General features: G+C 37.9%; 1 protein-coding gene across 1 annotated transcript in view; it reads right to left on the minus strand.

Moving 5' to 3' along the window:
- Positions 1-492: 492 nt before the first annotated feature.
- LOC122814323 (zinc-binding protein A33-like) overlaps positions 493-13793 on the minus strand; it is a 569312-nt gene continuing 556011 nt past the window's right edge. The window contains exon 3 of the mRNA XM_044086908.1: positions 493-549. Coding sequence (XP_043942843.1) covers positions 493-549 — 57 coding nt within the window. The remainder of the gene's footprint in view (positions 550-13793) is intronic.

Consider the following 13793-nt stretch of genomic DNA (forward strand, 5'->3'; position numbering starts at 1 on the left):
GCTAAAGAAAACTTAGGGTGACAGATGTACATGTTTCTCCATGTGGGCTTCCTCCAGGGCCTGTTAAGTCATAACATGAGTTCACGTACCTTAATAGAAAAGAAGACCAACAGTAATAACGGTTTCCATTATTATCGTCAAACAAGATTTATATTTTTTAACAGTTTTTCATTCACTCTAACATAACATAAATTGCTCAGTTCCTCCCTTTACTCACTCATCCTAAGCATTATCCTGCATGCACCTACAAATTCCATTTATAGCGATGAAATTTGCTTCTTCCATTTTCTAAATATCCCACTTTCAGTTTTCTTGATCTTGTTTACAATGTCCAAAACATCCATTCTAGTTTGTTTAGATTTCCATTTCCATTTTCTGGTAGTTGCTTTCTGGCCACTAGTAGCATTAAACTTACTAAATCATTGCTATGTCTAGGCAATCCAGATCCCATATCCCATCTAAAAAGAATCAACTTGTTGCTACCATTTGTTCTCACAGGGTTCCTGTTGGTGACCGAAGACGCATTCCATCGAATGCGACTTGGTTGAACTTAAAACAATGAAAAGGCAAAATAGCAAAGCGGCTTTTAAGCAAATTCTTTCCCAAGGAAAGAATTTGCTTGGGCCCTCCCATTACTTTGCCGTTTTCTGCACTGTAGTGTGATCTTGTAGTTGGAATATTTAAGTAGGGGGGGTTTGGGGGGGGGGGCAAAGCCCACCACTTTATGTATTCTTTCAATTTTTTCTTCCTTTCTTTTTTTTTGGAGCAGCGATTTTTTTCCTTGGGGAAAAATCGCTGTTCTGAGCTACGATTGTAAGCTTGTAAGCTCACATGGGGTCCGACTATTCATCGTTCGCTTTTTTAAGCATTTGATGATATAATATAGACCCATTCTCATAATATTTCTTGGGAATTTTTAAAATATGCCAACTCTTTATATTCCCAGAAAAAATATTTCCAATTTTCTTTCTCTTCATTAGCTCCTGTAATGTTGTCATTTACATTCTACACTACTTAATGTTATTCAGTACTCTTTGCTTATTGTTTCTACCTGTAAGACAGTTTACATTCCACTTCAGTATCAAAAATATAGCCATTCCTATTATATTCGACAGTTCTTTTTAATATGTGTTGCCCTCTTGGAACTTGTGTGCACAGACTAATGATTGGCTAATCTTGTATATAGTTGTTTCTCATCTCTATTTGAACCCGTGTCACATTTTTCACTTCAGTGAAAACACTGTAGAAACAAAAAATCTGCATATTAAAAAATATCCCATTTCAATTCATAAGTGCACAAATCTATATACATGTTCCAGAAAAGAAGTAGGAAGCAGTTGCCCCAAATTGATGGCTGTATCCTCAGGTGTCACCTGTACTAAAGTTAAAGTTAACCATGCCAGTGTAAAGGTTAATGCTTGTGTCCCCACTTGCGCAGATTGCTTTCTGTTCTTGTGGTATCTCTCTCTCCCTTCCAAATGTAAAAACAAAATTGCTTGCATAATTTCTGTAAACATCAACTTTTCACCTTAAAATGTACATTTGCTGTTCTTAAACTAAATTATTCATTATTATATTTCATACCTTAAAATAAGGCTATTGGGAAGACTTATACTTGTATAACTATCTATTTTCCATTGTTTCTGACTTCATTTCTGCAAATAACCTTTTTAAATGTTGATTACATCATACCTCCCAGATTTTACTCAGAACACACTGTTTAGACTTTCCATAATTAATTATCTGTACCTGCCGACTGCTTTTTTCAGGAAGAAGTGGGTGACACTGACCCAGGCCTGATGGAAATGTTGCATATTTGCAAAACTAACTGCATGAGGGTTACCCAATCCAAAGATCTAAACTGATCTCTGACGTGAGTAAATCATGCTGGAGAGAGAGAGATATGCGTCCCAACAATTGCTCTCCTCTGGAATTGGCTTCCTATTCTCTTTCATGACCATCTTCAAGTGCAGTCTGGACCAATGAACGGAAAATAGCACATTCACTCCTGGGGTGGTGCCCATGCCCCTTAGGAACAGAGGCAGTCTATAAAATTTGTCAAAACCCAGCTTGTTGGCCCTTGTTGTCTTGCCCTAGGTATAGAAAATTAGGTAAAATCTGGGTAAAACTGGCTAGGCATGTTAGGGCTTTTGAGCTGTTAGCCTAATAATCTGCTATGAATCTATTAACCTAATGGAAAATCCCCAAGTAGTTGATTTGTAGATGCAAGAACCAACTACCATTTTTCATGTTTTTCAAAATGTTCTCTTTTTCAAGTGTTTTTTGCTTGGAAATCTGTATAGCCTAAAGTAACAATATTAACCTAGGCATTCACCTGTGTAAAAGCAGGGGGAATTATCTTTCAGTTCTGTACAAAATATGGTTAGTAAACATTTACATTCCTCTAACAGCCAAAGACCACAGCATAAGACTAGCATGCTTCTTTCCATCCTTTCGTATTTCATTACGGTAGAAAGTTTGGATACATTCTAACTTAGAAGAAGTGCTTTCTTATTTTAATATCACTGGCATGTACAGCAGATGTTCATCGTGTTACACTGCTGCAGTCATTACACTTAGGTTATCCTGCCATCAGGCGGTTCCCCAGTCGGCCTGTGTTCCAAAGTCTTGGTCCGGCATCGGTTGCTGTTGCCTCTTCCCTGACATCAGTGCGCCAGGGGATTATAAGATGCAGTCGACGCCAATTTCTTCAGTCTTTCTTGCTGCGCGGTGCCCGAAGCAGAAGCAGTTCGCCAGTGCCGGTCGGCCGACTCCTGAGATTTTCATTCCGAATCCAGAACTGAAGTCTTCTAAAAAAGCTAAGTACCCCGTTGGGGAAACTTTGTCTTGCCCCAGACCGATGTCAGTAAAAGTTAATAACTGTATTTCTTGTGGGAAGCAAATACCTCATAAGGATTTCCACTCTTATTGTATTCCATGCCTAGTACCAGACCACAACGTCACTGGTTGTCAGTTTTGTGCTAGGTTTAACAAGCGCACTATTAAACGTCGGTTTGATTTTGCCCGACATTATTTTGGCAGAAAATTTAATTACACCATGCCATCGGAACTTCCGACGACCGGAATTCATAAAAAGTGCAAGGACAAGGACAGGCATCTGAGGCCCAAGACTGACGATGAGGCCTCTTGTAGGTCGGCTCTCCGGTTTTCAGCGAGGCACCTCGCAGCCCCTGACCGCTTCCATAGAACCACAGACCTCCGACTCCCACGTGGAGCTGGCTGGGCCTTCAGGTGCTCTTGGTATTCAGATTACTTAACTTAATCCTACAGAGTAGCTGAGCAATCCACAGCTTCAGAGGGTGTTTTCAGACCTACCCAGTTAACCATTAAACCCTCTGTCAAGTCTAAGCCCCCCCTTAAAAGCAAAGAAACAGACACAGCAATCTCCAGGGCAGGCTTCCATGCCTAAGAAACAAATGCTATACCCTGATCAGAGGGTCCCATCCCCCTCCAGATAAAAGGCCCAGACAAGATGCAGACTATGAATCTTCAGACCAGGTGTCCATTTCCTCTGACTCATCCTCAGACCTAGGATATTCCTTACCCCCTTATGAGGATTCTGATGCTGAGGAATCAATTCCACTACTACTCCTTTGGGGAGACCTTGCATACCATGAGGGAGCATTTCCACTGGGAAGGCCAGGATTACTCAGAATCCAAGAAAAGGCTCAGAGACTTCCTTTTATTGCCTCAACACAGACCCCTTGCTATTCCGCCAGTGTTAGATATTGTGGATGATGTGTATACTGAATCCAGCTTAAACCCTGACTCCTTACCACTAGCCCCAGTTAAGCCAGATAGATATTACAGAGTCCCTGACTCTCACAAATTTCTGTACAAAAGCCCTGTTGCTGACTCTGAAACTATTTCTCAAGGACCCAAAGGGATTAAGGCCTCATCAGCTAAAAACCCAGTCCCCTCTGACAGAGATTCCAGAGCATTAGACAGATGGGGAAAGAAAGTTTATACATCTGCAACTTTAGCCATGGGAGCTTTGAATTGCCAGTTTCACATGCTAAAATATCAGCAATTTTTAATGTCTCAGTTGAAACAAAAGATGCTTCCAGATTCAGATCCTCCTAATTTGAAAGAAATGCAGGATTTATTGCATGCAGCTGAACAAGTGGGAAAACATACTTTGCAATGTGGTTTTGATTCCTTAGAGGCCTCCTGTAGAGCAGCAGTTACAGGCTCTGTCATTAGAAGGCATGCTTGGTTAAAAGAACATATGCTACCAGATCATGTTAAGGCCAAATTACTGGATGCACCTTTGCAGCGTGATGTGTTGTTTGGAGGTAAGGCAGAGGAGGTATTTAAAAAGATGGAAGATAAGGCAAAATCTATGCAAATGGTCAAAGATTTCTTACAGGTTCATCCTCCTTGTTTCAGCAGAAATTGGTCAACAAAAAATTGGTCCTTTCCAGTCCTAGACCTCAAAGGGGCAGATAGAGACAACCAAGAGGTAGAGGTCAGACACAAGGCCCTTACAAACCTCGACAATGGGGTGCACCAGGACAGAAAGAAGGAGAAGACAGACTTCATCCTTATAAAAAAATCTCAATGCCTCCCACTACAGCTGCCAAACTGCTCATTTGGCAGCCCCCTTAGGAGGAAAACTGGCTCTCTTCTATCACAATTGGCATTGCATCACCAAAGACAAATGGGTTCTCAACATCATTTCTCAAGGTTACAGGTTCCACTTGCACACTCTTCAAAGATTAAAATGAATGCCAAATCTGCCACCAAATCAATGGGCATGAGGCCCAAAAACAAATGACAGCACTCATGGACATGAGAGCTATTCAAAAGGTACCCCCACAAGAGCAAGGACAAGGATTTTACTCTTTCTAGTTCCCAGAAAGGACAAAGCATGGAGACCAATTCTGGACCTTTCTTCTCTGAACACTTACCTGGATAAATTCAAAATGTTGACACTACAGCAGCTTCTTCCCATGCTGGGTAAGAAAGCTTGGCTCGTGACTTTGGACCTCAAAGAGGCATACCTGCATGTCCTTATCAGACAAAACTGGAGAAGATACCTCACATTTCTAGCAGGTTCAATGCACTATCAATTCTCTGCACTGCCCTTTGGCTTATCTACTGCGCCCAGGGTCTTCACAAAGTGCCTGGCACCAGTAATTACATTTTGCAGGCAAAAAGGAATTCAAATTTACCCATACCGGACGACTGCCTGATTCAAGCAGAGAGCAAGGACATTCTTCTAAAGCATCTAGTTTAAGAAGTTGCCTGGGGTACACAGTAAACAAAAGAAATCAAAACTAGTGCCCTCACAGATAATATTCCTGGGTGCCAGCTTAAACAACGGCACAGATGGCTTATCTCACGCCAGACAAGCAAGGACAACTGACTCAGTTTTTTCATTTAATGGCAACAAAGGCCCAACTCCCTGCAAGAAAAATTCTGCAGGCCTTGGGCTACATGGCATCTTGCATACTACTAATTCCATATGCCAGACTGCATATGAGGAAACTACAATGGTACCTAAAGAGTGTATGGTCTTAACACTGTCAACGTTTGGAAACAGTTATACCATTAATTCCTTGCCTTCAACAGGAGTTTCGATGGTGGGCTCAAGCTTGTCACCTCAACAAGGGACAGCCTTTTACTCAACCCACAGCCAGGCAGACACTGACAACAAGGGAGCACACATGGCAGGAAAATGTATTCAGGGCAAGTGGCCCGCAGAACAAAGACATCTCCACATCAATCAAAAGGAGATGCTAGCTGTACAAATTGCAATTGTATCTTTCAAGGACCTGCTGCATCCAGGACAACTACTACTAAAGACAGACAACACCACAGTTATGTAGTACATAAACAAGCAAGGGGGCACACACTCCTACCCCCTCTGCAGACAAGCCATGACCTTGTGGAACACAGCTTTAAACTACCAAGTTCATCTGCAGGCACAATTCCTGCCAGGAGAGAAAACACACTGGCAGACGACCTAAGCAGAAACATCATGGATTCCCACAAATGGCAATTGAGTCCACAAATATTCAGAATGATAACACAAAAATGGGGGAAACCAGACATAGATCTGTTTGCAACCCCAATGAACTGCCAATTACAGAAATTCTGCACAAGGAGCTACCATCCACATGCATGGAAAGTGGATGCTGTCTCATTCAGCTAGAAAAAACTACAAGTATACGCTTTCCCTCCTTTACCTCTCCTTCCAAAGGTACTCATAAAAGCCAGGCAGGAAGAGCCAAAGATGATCCTGATTGACTGGCCCAGCACTGGTACCAATCTTAAAGAACTTGGCACAAGAACCACCCTGGATTTTGCCTCAAATCCCACAGCTGCTGACTCAACACAACAATCAGATACTTTACAGCAAGCTAAAGACCTTAGATCTAGCTGCATGGAAAATTCATTAGCCAAGCAAGCATTGCCGCTCTCCAAATCTGTTATGGATGTCATTCTGGAGGCCAAAAGGCCTAGCACCAGGAAAGCCTACTTGGATAAATGGAAGAGATTCTGTGCCTGGAACCAAACACACAGGCTTGACCCTCTTGTCCCAAATATTCCTCAGATACTTCAATACTTAACTGAGATGCTGGACAAGGGCCTCTCCTTCTCATCCATCAAGATTCATGCCTCAGCCATTTCTGCTCATTACAACATGGATCCACCAATTTTTCTAATCCTTTGCTCAAACAGTACCTCAGAGGGGCTAAAACATGAGACCGCTCCATAGAACACCTACACCAACTTGGGACCTCAACTTTGTTTTGGAAAAATTAACTTTACCTCCTTTGAGCCAGCTAACACAGCAGAATTAAAATACATCTCTTGGAAGACTGCTCTGCTACTGGCAATAACATCAGCAAGAAGAGTTTCAGAATTACAGACACTAATGGCAGTGGAACCTTTCCTTAAGAACTAACCCTACGTTTATGCCAAAGGGTGGTATCAAGTGTGGCTCTAAACCAAACTATTCACTTGCCAACCTTTTATCCAAAACCACAGAACAAAGGGGAGAGACTACTGCATTCTTTGAACATTCACAGGCAGTTATGCTTCTACTTGGACAAAACCAAAGCTTTCAGAAATCTGAGAAATTATTGGTAGCATATGCTGGAGGAGCACAGGAAAAGCCATTCCATAGCAGACTATTTCAAAATGGATAGCTCACTGTATAATGCTTTTGCTATATCCACCATGGGAAACCTGTACCTAGCAGCATTAGATCTCACTCCACCAGGGCAACAGCCACTTCAACTGCCTACCTCAGAGGAGTGCCTACCAAGGATATTTTAGAAGCAGCAACATGGAGTTCTGTACATACCTTCACCAAACATTACCATTTGCCTTTATATTCCAAATCCAGAGCTGGCTTTGCCACTGCTTGCCTTATAGATCCATCCTCCCAACCTCAGCTTTGGGATTCCACCCAAGTGTAATGTTGTAACACGATGAGCATAGTACAGTTTTGTACCTACCATAAATGTAGATGTTCGAGTGTAAACACTGCTGCAGTCCAGGTTACCCTCCCTCCTTCTCCTCTTACTTTCTGGTACGTACCTAGGTCATCAACCCTTATTTCCTAAGGGGAGTATTTGCTGGTAATTAAAAATGGTTGTTTGCTTTTCTATTATATATTTTACTAGCAATTTGAAAGGCCTACCTATTTGGGGGCACCTGACATCTAGGGCAAGAAAAATTGAAGAAAATGGCGTCAGCTGCATCTTGTATCCCCCTGGCGCACTGACGTCAGGGAAGAGGCGACGGCAACCGACGCCGGACCAAGACTTTGGAACGCTGGCCTACTGGGGAACCGCCTGATGGCAGGATAACCCAAGTGTAATGACTGCAGCAGTGTTTACACTCGAACATCTACATTTATGGTAGGTACAAAACTGTGAAAATTGTTGCCGAAACACACACAAAAACACACAAATCACCAGTAAAAATATATCCAAATAACATAATAAATAATTTTAGTGGATATACAAGAGGTACAATAAATAGACAGAATAGGATGGGTAGTTTTAGGTGCGGCCACTGTAATCAATGTGAATTTATATTGAATACAAATGAGAGATATATATAGTTAGTAGGCATATAACTATAACTAACACAATATATTATACTTGTGATACTAAGGGAGTTATTTATTTGGCACAATGTAAAAAATGCAGTTCATTTTGTATTGGAAAAACGGAACGAGCTTTGAGGAGAAGACTATATGAACATAACTATGAAATTCTGAAATGTAAAGATACAAATGCACTTTATAGGCATACAAAGGAATGTTCAGAAGCTAAATTTGTTTTTTTTTGTGTTGGAGCAGGTTAAAAAACACTTGAGGGGAGGTCTGTGGGAAGAATGGTTAGCCTACAAAGAATTATGGTGGCAAATTAAATTAGATGCCACGAGAAAACCCGGACTAAATGATCATATATCCCTAACTCCGGTGTTAAAATTGAGAGCTGCTGATATTTAGTCTATTGAAGTACTAGATAAAGCCACTAGATGGCAGCAGTACTATACAATAGTGCAATAGTGTAATAGGTCGTAATGTTTAGAAATGATACATGTTTTAATTATTTATAAATACTTTTTAATTATTTATTAAAGGAATTGGGAGTCTTTTTAATAGCATAATTATAACAAACGTGTTTTATTTATTGACAAGGTTTTATATTAATTATATATTTGAAACACCACACACATAGAATGGTTAAGGAATTTTTACTATTAGGAATAATACAAAAAGTTTTAACTTAATATTCATGAGATTGATTGACTTTTGATTTGTCTGATTGAAATGCACTCTTGTTGATAGGCTTATTTTAAATGTTATGTGTATTTAAACTGCTAATAGTTTTATTTGGATAAAATCTGATGAAGTCCTGGTTTATGTCAGACGAAAACGCAGGTGTTAAAAAGAGCGTTTATTTTGGTGTGTGTTTTTTTGCCGTATTAAATTTCTCCATCTTTAGGTACAAAACTGTACTTTAGGTGGTGGTGCTGGGGTAGCATTGTCGCCACAGTAAGACGTTGTCCTGTTCGAGTCTCAACTAAAGCGTCTTCTGTGTGGAAACATGCGTTAATGGACGCATCTTGTAGGTTGTGCGTCACAGCTAGCAACTAGGCACGTAAAAATCTACTGCCAGTCATTAGCGGACCGGAGTTCCGCTGTGGTGACCCCTAACTGGGAAAAGCCGAAAGACACAACAACAAAAACAAAACTGTACTTTAGTCATATAACATCCCTTACTTCGTATTTAAAATACATCTGACTGCATATTTTACCAAACTACTTTAGAAGATAACATGCAATTTATGGTAAGAAACCTTATTTTCTACAAATATTAAAAAAATATTTTGACTTAGTCACTTTTTCAGTCCATTCAGTGTCCTCAACATTGATGACACAATGTGGAGTCTGTGCTTTACAGTTCTCATGGTAAACACAGTGAACAAACTTTCAGTCTTTATTCATGTACTTCTTTCGGAACTGCATTTTATATGTCTAAACTACATCATCTGGGATTGATGCTTTACTTTATTCACTAATGCACTCTGTTGCTAGTCTTCTTAGCCATCTTACTCTCCCTGCAGCAATCTTTGGTTCAAGTCTGTGAAACTTCTGATTATTCTAGTCAGCTTGTGTGCTTTTTTTTTGTTTCACTCAGTCATTTTCATTTCGAACAATGAAAAAACAGAATGGCAAAATCTCTCTGTGGGTTTTCTTATTGTCAGAATATTGATAAACAAGAGTCTCATTTGGCCTACTAGCTCACTCCTGGTTTGGCTAAACTTTATTTCTTTTACAATCTGTTCTTCATTCACAAACATCTTTGATTTTCCCGGAAAAATATTGTGAAAAAGTTGAATATAGCAACTTCAATCCTCATACCTGTCTCTCCTCATCCCAGTTGCCAGTATAAACTTGCTTCTGTTCTGCATTATGTACGCTGAATAATTATGTTCCACAAGCACTCTGGTATGCACAATTTTTAATACTTTACCGTCTGCCACACTTTTTGTTAGGATGGCTCTTTCTGTTGGTATGATTGCTTCTTTGTTACTGTAGGTGTAACCTGCTTTCTAATCACTAGATTTGGAGCATACACATGGTGTGCCCTCTCAGAGCCCGCTGTGGAATAAAAATCCAGTTGTTTATTTGTATTTTCATAAAATTAATGCAGTGTACTCCTAGTTTCTCTGGTATGTCACAATCCCAGCAATAACCTCCAAAGATCCTCACCTCTAAGACTTGAGTAGGACAAAAGTTACAAAACACAAGGATGAGGAACCACCACGATGATGCTGCAAAAGAGTTCTTCTTTATTAATGCAAAATAAGGAAGATGAGCGCCGTACACTGTACGCTTCTTCAGATCTAATTCACATTTAATATAGCAAGGCTTATATAGTACTACTAATCAATAAAAACACTAAAACAAATTAACTAATTAGTCAATCAGTGTTCTTAATCAAAAATATAGGGCTAACTAATCATCACAGATAAAATCTGTTGCTTACTAAAGCAACTAGAATACTTGTTCGTTGCTGCAGACTGCAGCATTACATATAAAGACTAAAAGTTAAAAACTTTATAACATTTAAGACCAGATACAGTAGTTGATAATTATGTGTGTCATACATTTCAAAAAAGACCATATGCAGAAAACATATAGAAGAATATGCAAAATTTCAATCAATGACTAAAAAGATATATAAAAACTGTGTATGTGAAATACATGCCGTTATGGAAGATTGATATCATAAAAATGATTTATACATAGTATTTAATAACTATCTCAAACATCTCAATTGCTCTGATATCATGTTCTGCTAAAACGATCAGTATTATATGCAAAATGATCAAAAGCATAATGTCACCATAGAACAGCTATCGCTGTTAGAAGCCTATGTTGCTATGAAGAACATAGTTCATCAGACTCAGAGAGGTAGTAGAACTTAAAATGTCACTATGAAGTATTGAACTGAAGTTACAATCTAAAATTGACTGGAATAATGGGTCTACTTATATATTCATAGTGAAGTCGGTATTTCATTGGCTTGACAAAAACCATACAGAAAAACGTACAGAAAAACAGACCGTGAAAATAATTAAGAGAAATGAGTCAAAACCAACATAATGTTTGAACTAACTCAAATGAACCCTATTTTTAACCGCATATATAATCTTATTTATCTAAAACGTATTAATGTATTATGTTTAAAAATTTTATATATATAATATAAATATGTAGAAAAACATATATGAGACATATAAAAAACATGTAAAAAACACACAACTTATGTTTCATGGTTCTGGAATCTTTCAGAATGGAACATTTAAAAGAAAATATTCATAAAGTGCATGTTGTTGTATATAAATATAATGAAATAAATGGACATATTACAATATTGTTAAATAGAATAAATACTAATCATATGATGTAAAAAATGATAATTATATTATTTATAATAAATTACAAAAACATCGATAATAAATATATATATGATGTAATAAAATCAATAACATAAAAAACAAGTAAAATTATTTTATATATAAAAAATAGTGAATAATATATATATATATATTCAAGGATATGTATATAGCCATAAGTATAAATATAAATAAATATATGTATATTCATTATATGTGTATAGTAAAGAAGTACATATTTCTTTTAAGAGAAATAAAAAAAAGAGAGAAATCCAGAGGTGTATATACCTAGAAGTTTCTGAGGACTGCTTATATATTAGAAACTATAACAATATATTATTATTTCAGACTCCTTTTTTTCAGGACTGATCTTACACTGACATATTGATTTAAGCCTGGAGTGTAATGTGCTTTAATTCTTAGGATCCATTGTAGCTCTATGCTCTCTAATTCATTAAAGGTATCCCCTTTCCTGTCACTTGGGCATACTAATTGTAGTATTCTGAATCTGAATCTGTGCTCTGGGTTATTCAAAATATGTTTAGTTAGAGCACTCTTCTGATCTTTTCTCCTTATGTCATAAATGTGGTTGTAGATGCGTTCCTTCAGGGATCTTGTTGTCATCCCAATATAGAACGCATCACAATCCAAACAATTAGCTAAATAAATTAAATTTGAGCTAGTGCAGGTTGATCTAAAACTTGGTTTAAAATTAATATTTAACTGGGGGTGCTTAAATTCTATGTCTCCCGAAATGTAGACGCACATGTTGCACTTTTTACATGGATAGGTCCCTATCTCATTCAGGCTAATCAATTCTTCCTCTAAATTACTCAGTGTCTTATTAATAGTCCTGTATATCTCATGGTCTGATTTTTCAATACATAGCAGTCTCTTGAGATTCTTACTATTAGTGTATAAAAAACTGGGTTTAACCCCTATAGTGCCCTTCACCTCATCATTAGTAAGTAATATACACCAATTTTTACGAATAATGTTAGTAATGTTTCTGTTGTCACTGGTGTATCTAGTTAGAAAGGGTATAGTTTCTTTATATGACTTAGGTACAAAGTATGTCTGATAAGGCCTCTTCCTATATGTAGAAGGGGTGGGGGTGGGTCCAGTTAATAATTTCACTCGCTGGATCAGTTGTCTATCATAGTTCCTTTCTATGAACATGTCTTCTAGTTTCACTGTTTGTTCTATTTTATCATTCTGTTCCTTACATAGTTTATTGACTCTTATATACTGACCTTTAACAATGTTTTGAAATATGTGTCTGGGATGCATGCTACTATATTCTAATAGTGTATTCTTCCAACAAGGTTTCCTGTAGACTGTATGACTTAATTTACCATATTCATCTTTGGTAATGGTAATGTCTAGAAAATTGATTTCAGTCATAGAATGTTCAAAGGTGAATCTAAAAAAAGATGTCGTAGTTTCTAAGTCTCCCACTAGGTCTAAAAACTCTTGTAGGGTGCCACCCCAAAAGATTATGATGTCATCTATGAATCTTTTATAAAGTAACATTTTATCAAAATAAGCATGATTGAACAAGTGCATACATTCCCAGTAATAGACAACAAGGTTTGCATAGGTGTTTGCACAGGGAGTGCCCATAGCCACTCCCCATTGTTGCAAAAACAATTTCTTGTCATACATAAAAACATTGTTATTAAGTACAAGGTCTAAGATGGCGTTCAGTAAAATTTTATCATTATTACTGTAACTATCAGTGTTATGCAGGATATGTCTAATGGCCTCTGATCCATAGCCATTAGGAATAGATGTAAAGAGGTTTCTCATGTCCATAGTGATTAAGATGCTATCTTTAGGGATGCCTTCTTTAAAACTAGCTAATACCTCTAATAGTTGGTATGTATCTTTTAAAATCGAGCTTATCTTATTAATAATGGGTCTAAGCTTCTTTTCAATAAAGACTGACATAGTTTCCGTAACCCACCCTTCTTCCACTACTATAGGTCGTAGTGGTGGTGGTATTGTGCCTTTATGTATTTTCGGCAACCCTTTTATGTAGGGAATCTTAGGTTGCTCTATCAGAAAATATTGATATAGATCTTGGTCTATCTGCCTGCATATTAAGAAGTCATATAATTCTTGATGTACAGAAAAAATAACTTTAGTTAAATCATTGATATATATTTCTTTATAAGTATCAGTTTCTCTAAGCATCGTCAGCATCAATGTGTTGTAAGTGGTGTAGTCTAGAACTACTATTCCACCCCCTTTATCTGCAGGCTTTATAATTATTCCCTTGTCATGTTGCAGTGCATAAAGTGCTTCCCATTCAGCATGTGACAAAAATTCCCTTTTTC

Source organism: Protopterus annectens, chromosome 10.part0 (genome assembly GCF_019279795.1).
Source record: "Protopterus annectens isolate FY-2018-M chromosome 10.part0, PAN1.0, whole genome shotgun sequence".
Taxonomy (NCBI): Eukaryota; Metazoa; Chordata; order Ceratodontiformes; family Protopteridae; genus Protopterus; species Protopterus annectens.